At 34.9% G+C, this 10,599-nt stretch overlaps 1 protein-coding gene across 4 annotated transcripts; it reads right to left on the bottom strand.

Moving 5' to 3' along the window:
• On the bottom strand, positions 1–10,599 carry naa40 (N-alpha-acetyltransferase 40, NatD catalytic subunit). Of its 4 annotated transcripts, XM_087259303.1 has the most exons (9): positions 10,267–10,599; positions 7,375–7,446; positions 7,191–7,286; positions 7,015–7,067; positions 6,794–6,889; positions 6,198–6,356; positions 4,179–4,262; positions 4,000–4,077; positions 1–976 (listed from the first exon to the last, which is right to left on the bottom strand). In XM_087259303.1, the coding sequence occupies exons 1-9, from the start codon at positions 10,270–10,272 to the stop codon at positions 835–837; spliced, it is 786 nt and encodes a 261-aa protein (XP_087115429.1). In that variant the 5' UTR covers positions 10,273–10,599; the 3' UTR covers positions 1–834.

Genomic DNA, 10,599 nt, shown 5'->3' with positions numbered 1-10,599 from the left:
TCAAACAAGATTCTTTTATTTGATGCATACAAATCAAACACAAAGCAGGAATGACCTTTCGTTTCAGTTCAACGAGAGCACAAGACAAGGACACTCATCTTTCAAACTGTTTTAAACTTTTGTATATCATTTTTCCAATGTCTCTGAAGGCAAATAAAATGTACATGGCAAACGGATTATATACAGAGAAGAGAGAGAGAGAGAAAAAAATGAAAATATACAGTAATGACATGATAAAAGTATGCTATGATAAAAAACAAAGTAAAACGAAAGCATATTTCTACACTAGCTAACATGCCAACTTCTTTATCAAATCAAATGCCGATATAATCCTCATCCATCAATTCCCCTAATAGTCGCAGTTATAAAATATTGAAGTTGAATGACCTGAGACAGTCTAGCTTCAGTGATTAGGAATTACAAACAGTACAGATAGTTGTTTTTCTTGACGTGTGAAGCAAACTTCAGCTCTTAGTTAAAACGCGTTTACCCTGAAAAGTGGTAGAGAATCAAATGGCCGTAAAAACCACTGTGACCAACACTTGCATTCACTCACTGCGGTAACAAAACAGCTGATGAAGAAGAGAAACGGGCTCTTTTCAGACACCTGAGGTGAGAGAAGGTACATCTGGCTCACAGTGGCCTTACTGCCATTTTGTTTTGTCATTCATACTTATAGGAAACCCAAAAACAGCACACTATCGCTTATTACATGAAATGGCGAATGAGCTTTATAAGTTAAAACAAACCAAGAGCAAGCATAGAGGGGGGTTTTCGCTGATGAATATGGGGGATTGTGGGTGATGAGGAAGCTCTGAATGAACACACTGGTTCTCAATGGCAGCATCCTCCGCAGTGGCCTCCATGTGCGTGGCCTGAGACCTCGCCGTACTTCGTTCTCCTGCTCAGGATCTCATAGGAACAGTCTTCGCCGCAGCAGCCCGACATACTGGGTGAGGTTTCATCAATCTCAAACCTGTAAGAGTTCAGATGAGTGAATTCACAAGGCAGTCGACTGGGACACCTGGTTCTATTCGCTTGTTAAGTCTGACGTTATGAATCATAAGCTGTAGCTCAATGCGCAAGCTCCTGAGGTCGGTCATCAGTAGGTCATGTGCACGAATTCGGGCAGTGATGAGCTAGGTTCACTACACATTGGGACATATTGAGTGTGACATGAGAACAGCCTCATTGTTTATAAACAACTGCAGAACTTTTTATTTTCATATATTCATTTAGCTGTTTTTAAAAAGTACACTATAGCTATATAATTTCATTATTTCATATACCAGCAACCAGTGTTGGGGGTAATTATGTTACTTTTTAAAGCCTGATTCATACTTGACACGTTCACTAGAGTGTGAGTGGCGAATGTGTCGTGACGAGTTTGCGGAGGTTCAGTTCGAGTGCACATGACATGATTTTGGATGGTGAGCGCACGAAAACAGTTCGTGAGGTACTGCATTTTTATTTGAGTTTAATATGAAACACTACGAAGAGATTTTGTCTGTAACAGGTACAACTGTAAAGACATCTTTATGATCCGTCCATGTGTGATCATAGAGATAACCAGATTACCAACAATTCTTGGCTAGAAATTGAACAGTCGTGGGAAAGGTGAACAGTTTTTGATAAAATATGTTAAGAAAAACATGAGGGAGCATGGCAATAGTGGAGACCCAGGTGGTTTTAATACACAAATACAGAATATGTTTTTCAGCCATTCATAGCTTTTACAGTTTAATAGTTACAAAACTAAAATGAAGTAACAAATTTATTTCTTTGATGACTGGAAAAGAATATTTAAACCTATCGGTTTACAGTAAACTAATGCTCGGTTTTTCTAGGCTTTATTGGTGATAATGGTCAGGAATGTTGGACCATTATTGCCTTGGCATATAAGCAGAGGACAAAAACTAGCCAGACAGTAATGTGTGAATTGTGGAGCGGGCTAAAAAAAAAAAAAAAAAAAAAAAAAAAAAAAAAAAGTCCGTATTTTTTTTTTAGAAAGTGTAATTTTTTTGTCATTTATTCTTGCCATAATAAAAAATATACTTGTAGAGCAACCCATGTTCTCTTGTCATTGATATTTAACTTTAATAGGTAGAACTGTCTGAGATATGAACAAAAGCAAGTGATGCATCAAAATTTATGTTAAATGCTCATTAAAATCTTTATAATCATTCAAATAATTTTTAAAAACTAATAAAAATAATAAGTTTAGAAATCTTGAACAATATTAATGACATGATGTTGTTCTGTAAACTTCCAACATCTCGTTATACATCTGATTTATGGTGGGCTTCTTGTCGTTTTTAAAGAATATCACTATGGCGAATGCATCAAGTATAAAATATCTTTTTTTTTTATTGTGTTTTTAAAAGGTTAATGAATGTGTAGATTATACAGTGCGTTGTTAATTGCAGATCTCCTCTGTTTAAAAAAGAAAGGAAAAAAAAACAAGTTCTGTAAGAGATCAAGACTCAGCCAGGCCAGGAAAAGTAATGCAAAAGTAACTCAAAAGTAACATAACGCATTACTTACTATAAAAAGTAACCAAGTTACGCAACTAGTAACTTTTTTGGGGAGTAACTCAATAATGTAATGCATTACTTTCAAAAGTAACTTTCCCCAACACTGCCAGCCACATTTCAACAATTAAACAATTATAAATGTTTCCTAGATTTTTCCTAACCTATCTAGCCATGTTCATTCTTGTTAAAAATAATTAATTGTTTTAAAAACGTCTCTCGTTTGTCATTACATTTAATATTTCCATGTACTGGAAGAATTTTGTGATTGAGACGGGCCCTAAAATGGCTAATGCCTAAATCAGTGCACTGACTACTGAACAAGGATAGTGGTTGAGACGCAGCCACAGCCTCTGAATCCAAAAGCGAACAAATGGTACTAATATATATTAGTCAACATTTAAAGTGGATCAAAAAAGTTTGTCAAAACGGTCTCAAGAAAAGAGTGTTGAGTAGGTGTTGAGTAGTTTCAGACCATTTTCTTTTCTTTTTTTTTATCCACTTCAAATGTTGACTACTGTACACTCAGTGTACTGAAATAATACCAGCGTTTCTCAATCCCTGTCTTCATGCCCCACCAATCTGCATATTTTTCGTGTCTCTCTTATTTAACACAGCTGATTTAGATAACCAGCTTGTTGGAATCGCTCAATGCATGATCTGTGTTCTGACTGATCCGTTTTCTATGCAGTGTGCAATCTTCCCAAGTCATTTATTCACCACACTCTACAGAAGCACGAGAAGCCTTTATCTCACTGACAGATTTCATTCATTCACGGATTTACACAACAGCATTGCCTGCAGCGCCTTACTAGAATAGCGTGACGTAATATACCTCCATAAATAAACAATATACATACACATTACACTCTAAAACATATATTGAATGAAACACATAGGCTCCCTTCAATCTGAAATCCAAAGTCCACTTTGTAGGACACTTGTTGCATTAGGACAGGGGTGCCCAAACTCTGTCCTAGAGGGCCGGTGTTCTGCATAATTTAGCTCCAACTTCTAATCAATACACCTGCCTGAAAGTTTTTGTATGGTTTGTTTAACTGGGGTGGAAATAAAATATGCAGGACACCGGCCCACCAGGACCGAGTTTGGACACCCCTGCATTAAAACAAACAAGTTGAGAATATTGAGTGATTGATAAACTGAATATTACTGGAAATCCAGACTGTATTTTTGGTATCGTGTCTAAAGTAAATTTGCCAAGTCTACATTGGTTACATTGGTGTCTTGGAAACAGCAAGTCCAGATACTGTGGTGAACGCCTTGATATTGTAAAATATTAGCTTCGAAAGAACTAAAAAGTGGTCATAAATGGCTATTAAGAAAGAAATTTAAAGCGATTGACCAAGACAGTGTATTCAAAATATACAGAGCTTAACAAACAGATAGAAGTGACTGGATGATTATTGAAACAGGAGGTGTAGAATGAGTGCAGAAGGACAGGTCTTACTGTAAAGCCTCCCTGAAGAACTGGTAAGCCCCATGATTGTGTTTAAATACTGTCAGCATGACCTTTTTCATTTGCGTGCTGAGAGAAAAGCAAAAATGACAAAAAGAAAATCATTAATTTTTGGCAAAAGCAACAAATGGGGAAATGAAATTCCTTGAGAGCCATGTTTGTAGTGGTACCTGTTGGCGATAAGCTGAAGGATTTGGATGAGAAATTTCCCCAGGCCTTTCCGTCTGACTTTGCTCTCCAACTGCACTTCATAACTGAGGAGACATTATTAGAAACAGTGAGAAACAAACAGCAATCTCTGAGGGCAAGAGTCTTTTATGACTCAGAAAACCAGTGAAGTCACACACTGCAAAAATAACACGCCAGACAGAAGCCTTCCTACACATACAAACAATGGCTTTAATGACTGAGACAGAGAGAGGTAGAAATACTTATATTGTAGAAAAAAGGAAAAAAGAGATTGACAGACAGATATATGAATGATAGAGCAACAGATACAGTCAGAATTATATTTAAAATTAGAGAAATAAAACAGTGACAGACAAAAGAGGCGAGAATGACAGACAGGTACTATACAATTTTACACTTACAGTATCATAAATTTGGTAGATATTAATTAGCTGATGATTATTTTTCAGAACACTTTCAATATGTTTAAAATACAAGTACAATTTGCTGAGGGTCAAATAAATAAAGTAAATGTTTCACATTAACAGTACTCCCAAAAAGTACTTGTATCCCAAAAATTAACTGAATAATTACATTATTTTAAGCTTTTTAAATGAACCACTTTAATCACCCCGTCTAAGAAAAAATAATACATTTCAAGCTAAATTAACATATGAATGAAGATAATGTAATGAATTTTTTAATATAATGCCATGTCAGCAACAAAAGCTATTATCAACGCAAGAACATTTCAATAATAAATATACAATTAAAAATCAACAAACAAATGAATACTAAACTCTTTGACTGCCGCTCTACCAAATGGTTGACCATGTTTTTACTGTTTTAAATAATGACAGTTAAACTTATTTAAAGAATGACTGTTTTAAATAATGATTTACACACACAGCATTGTTATTTTACAAAAATAATCAAACAAGCATAATCCTGTTGACACTTGATTTTGATTTTATTGTTAAAATAAAAAAAAAATGTTAATTGAAGATCTGAAATAATTTATGTTAAAAAAAATCTAAATGATTCAGTATTCAAAATGTTTGACATATCATGGGCTGATATTTTAGAGATTATGGGATGTGTTGAAAAAATGCATTGAGTGCATTAACTAGCAATATTAGGAGTTAAGAAATTCAATCCAAAAATGTTTTTCTTGGTGGGGTAGTTACAAGGGATAAAATCAGATTTTTAGAGCTAATACATAAAAAAAACTACATTTTTTATTTGTTACTTTGCTAAAAGTGTTCTTAAGAGAGTTCATTTCATAAGGAAAAGTCTAATGGCATTCAAACTTCCACATTCCAACAAAATATGTTTTATGGTAAGAGCAGCTTGGCAGTGATTACATTTAGGTGGTGCTTCGTTATTCCAGTTCATTCAAATAAAAACTACAAACAAATAAATACATAAATTAGATAAGCTTTCAGACGTTAATATATGATAATTACAAATGTTCCTGTGAATTCTTTGTGTTTTCAAAAACAACAAGTGTGTTAAAAGTGCATGTTTACACAACAATATACTGAAAACAGTGGACAACTGTGTAAACCTTCCACATCCATACCTATCAGCAACAAGTAAAACTGCTGCATAATGCATTTCTTTGTGAAGAAACCCTACGCGTCTGCATACATGTAGACCTGTAGTCTGCCACTGTTGTTTTAGTTTCACATGCCTAAAGACTGAATGCATAATAAGCTTAAGCAGACGTCACCGTTTTCACAAAATTGCACTTTTGTAGTTTTCACAAAGCTGACAATGGAATGATTTAAAATATATGAAAAAGTGTTGTTTTTTTTTTTTTTTTTTTAACAGTCAAAGCACTTAAAAGCTTTTCTATGTTTAGTTGAAACACTTTTGTTTCAAATCCTCTCATTTAAAAATAGTAAAATACATTTACAAAAAAATCTCTAATATTATCAGAAAAAAATTATTAAAATGTGCAATCTTAATAAGACACAAAATAAATGTAGGGTTTCTGTGTGATAAGTAATAATCATTACCAATATAACACCTCATCTCCGCACTCCACATCGAATCGGAAGTGGGAAAAGGCTAGAGGTGTGGAGTCAGCATCACGGGCCAGCAGATACCAAGCTCTCTCGTCCTTCATCTCTTCCCTCTTCTCCCTCTCCTTCCATCCCCACTCGCTCTGTTCATATCTGCCAAAACAATGCCACAATTTAACATTTTAAAAACGGCATGAATTACAAAAGCACCAACATTTCTCAGAAGCAAACAGCACATGCACATTAGTCACAGGCTTGTAGCAACAGTTCACAGAAATGCTGCTCATGGAAAACAGCTAAATGACCAGCTGTAGAAAAGCCCTTAAAAGCTTTAAACGGACTGACAATTCACCCAAAATGACAATTCTTTTATCATTTACTTTCACAAAAGAAAAACAAAGCTGGTTTGCAATTAGGCAAGTAAATCATCCCAATTTTAATTTTCAAGTCAATGTTAAATATCACTTGCAAACAGAAAGTGACTTCAAATCACTCTCTCAATAAAGCATGATTCAGTAGCATCTGAATTAAGCACAGTAACATCAAACAATACAAGATGCTGGATTACCTCTCATTTACTTAATACCTACAGCGTCTGCATGTTGGCTCTGGTCAGCTCATAGGCCCATTCCACTGTATCTGGACTCAACGCAGTGACCCGTTTACACTCAATCTGCAGGTTTAGCCTGTGACAGGTTCAGACATTCATGATATCAATATGGCAAATGACAATGTCAAAAACAAATGACATCATAGTTTACAATTTTATAGACTATGACGTCTGACAGAATGGAAAAAAAGGGGAGCGTACCCATTTCTGTCATATTTTTTGAACACTGGCATGGCAGATAAAGGATCTTCAAGCTGTAGTAAAACATAAAACAAAACATGAAGCAATTTAGCTTAATATTTCCCTGCAGAAATATGAACAATTGTAAATTTTAAGACAATCGGTCACATTAAGAAATGCTTTCTTTTAAAGAGCACCTTATTGGCTGCATCCACTTTAGCACATACTGCATCCATAGCTGCCCGTTCTTCAAGTCTTCTCTGTTTTTTCTCCTTTGCTCGGTTTGATTTTCTCTAAATGATAAATGGAGACACTGTTAATCACCATCCTTGGGGATAAAAAAAGAAAAAGGCTTATGAAATTCATACTATGTATTAAAACCTTGAGTCCTTCTTTGGGAAATTCAGAGCCAACTGTGAACAAAACCAACAGATTGGCCGCCAATAAATGTGTCTAGAGAGCAGAGGGTGATAAATGTAGGATATGAATATACAAAGAGCGGCTTCTGAAATTAACTGGATCCCTGAAATAAAGCGCACTGAATAATTACACTATTGTCTTGTGTAGAGCTACTTTACAGCTAAAGGTTTTCAACATTCACACCCGTATCTCTATTTATTACAATGAGGCTGCATTGAAAATACATATTACATAATGCAGTATTAAAATGTGACTTAAAAATTGAGAATGTCAATAATCTGGGATCTCTTTAAATGTTTCTAATAAAACAAAAGGAATAGCTTCCTGATGAATGGCTCTAGATATATTAATTGTGATTTACTTTTTGTTTATTGTAACTAACCAGGTTAATTTAGTATATAATAATAATAATAATAAAATATGTAATAAAAGCAATTTTATATTACAGGTAAAATTAGTAAAAATAGTCAAGTTAAGAAATCTGTACTAGTTAGCAATAAGGTTTCTTTTAAGCTTAACTATTTTAGCTAACAAAAACCAATCAAATACTTCTACTGCATTTAAGCATCTGAGCACATTTTAACATTTACAACATTGATAACTACATATTTCTTAAATAAATGCAGAATTTATTTGTTAACATTAGTTAATGTGCTGTGAGCTATCAAACAATCAAACATTAACAAAACTAATTATGTGTAATACATGTAGGCATGGGACGATAATCATTTTCAAGGTATACTGCGGTATGGAAAAGTCAAGGTTTTAAAGCACCAAAATGTTCTGTTATACCATCCTACAGTGTATGAAATTTCTTTTTTTTTTTTTTTTTTTTTACTTTATTTTTTTTGGTATTACAGTATCTCCAGCAGAAAAGAAATTCAAAGATGTCATTTTAATTTGTAAAAAAATCTGTGTTTTGAAACTAATGAAGAGAGCAGAAGCCAATGAATTTTTATTATTTGAATTTTTTAGCCTGACATGTTTGATGTTAAACATCCTAAAATAAAACATATTGTGTTCAATGGGGGACGATTGTTTTTTACCCAGACATGTAAAAGGAATATATTGTAGAGCAGTAATCACAATACCGTTGACCCGTGATATTTTTATCCAAGTTTATCATAACATCAGGATCATATACCAGCCTATAACTAAACACGTTACTCACTATTAGATTACATGTACAAATTGTAACATTTGACATTATTATATTTTACTAGTATTTTCAGACATTTAGACCAGTTTATGAAATAACAATAGAATGAAATGCAAACTATTTGTGGAATTAAACGCGTAATATTTACAACCAACTACCCATATTGTGTGGTTTATTTCAACTAAAATGATGTCCAAAGCTTAAACAAAAATAAAAAATGGCTAGATAATATCCTCATCACCATCCAACCAACACAAGAAAGCAAATATGTTGTCATCAAAATACATCACATAAATATAATAATGTGGGCATAACTAGCTTTATGCCTACAAATGAGCAATTCCAATTTCATCAAAATAGCAAAACCCTTTCTAGTATTTTTTTGTGTGTAGGCTTGTTTTTTACAGTGTGTAAATGTACTCAAAAATGTATCTGTCAGTGTTTTAACAAAATTATTTTTGATTTACCAAAGTCACATAAGTGGCAATTTCACATCGGTCACATCCATAACGAAGCTTTTTACTTATAAATGCAAACAATGTCAAATAAAATAAACTTAATCATGTTAGTTCTATAAAGAGCCAGCTCTTATCTTTTTGATTAACATTATTAGTTTTGGGTTGTGCAGTTTAATTCACAAACTTTTTATATACATGTGTATGCTGTAAACTCGCAAACTTTTTTGGTCACATCCATAACGCAGGTCTATTTCCCTTTATTAAAATATAAATAACGTTTACAGATTGATATTTTTGACCCCACAACTCTGTGGTTAGTTCTTTTGGAAAATATAAACAGATGTTTCAAAATAATGTTAGCATATTCTTCCTCTGTGAAGTTATGTTTTAGGTTTTTACTGAACATGACAATCATAACGCTGGAATTGCTCATATGGGACTACAGTGAAGTACATCATATGATCTGTAAATGTGCACATTTATTTACTGTATTTTAAAAAGTGTCACATATGAACCATATCAATAAACCAGAAGCCAACAATGGGCAAAAAGCACAGAAAGCAATATTGTTTTTAGCTTCAGGTATGTTCATGATAAGTGAAGCAGGAAACAGGTGCTGAGAACACAAAGCACGTGGTGATGAACAGTTTTCAGGGCTTGTAGATTGGGGGCTGTGTACATAAAGTTGACTAATATCAGATATAACGTTAAATGTGTATTATTATATCCAGGCTGTCGTGTGAGGCTGTCTCACAGGGGCTGCTGGCATCGTGTTAATTAAAAAGCCAAATATATGAGGAAGCTCAAATACACAGCTTGCACACGATACTCATATCAGACCCAGTCCTCGTATGACTTCAATACATCGACTATTGGAGACGGATAAAGGCGAAAACAGCAACAGTTTGCGGTGTCAAATGTATCGGTGTTTTGTTGTGCTTAATATTACAGAAATGGCGCATTCGACGAGGCACCTGAAAAAATGAGCCAGAAAACAATTGAGGAGGACATTAGTGGACACTACAGGAATCCATTCGGGACCCGGGCTTCTTTAAACCACCAAATTTTCCACCACCACCCCCTCGTTATTCATGGGCTCCGCCGTTTACCTCCGTGCCTCTCTTTCCGGGCATCATGATTTGCTTCCATCAGTCTTTGTTCAAACTGCCGCACGCATTTTTCAAAAGCCAAATAAGAGCAAAGCTAACAACACACAACAAGGACAGACAAACTCACCCCCATTGTGCAGGTTTTATAGGACCAGCTTGACGCGACTACTGCACTCTAAAACGCTTTAAAGAAGTTAGAGATGTGGAGATGAGATGTGGTCTGAGGTAAAGAATGTTAAAAATGCTAACGCAGCGCTGCGATAACAGAAGGGCTCGCGGGACTGGCGGCGTCAAAAACAACCATCTATGAAGCGACTGGCGACGGCGGCTCGCTTCTATTTTCCCCCCTGCCAGATTCGCGCCAAGAAGCGGGCACGAAATTTCCGCGCTCTGCTCTCCCTTTCTTTATCTCCTTCTCCTTTCCTCCCTCCCTCTCTTCACTCTTTCTCTCCCTCTCAGC

The sequence above is a fragment of the Danio rerio genome, chromosome 7 (assembly GCF_052040795.2).
Source record: "Danio rerio strain M-AB ecotype USA chromosome 7, GRCz13ab, whole genome shotgun sequence".
Lineage (NCBI taxonomy): Eukaryota > Metazoa > Chordata > Actinopteri > Cypriniformes > Danionidae > Danio > Danio rerio.
This window is presented reverse-complemented; position numbering and strand designations above follow the sequence as displayed.

Bases quoted from the DNA above. Each gene is read 5' to 3' on its own strand.
- naa40 (XM_087259303.1), bottom strand. The intron at 7,287-7,374 runs GTTTTAATACAT...TTTATCATTTAG, and splicing joins TTCCCAAAGAAGGACTCAAG to AGAAAATCAAACCGAGCAAA. The intron at 6,890-7,014 runs GTACGCTCCCCT...AACCTGTCACAG, and splicing joins AAAAAATATGACAGAAATGG to GCTAAACCTGCAGATTGAGT.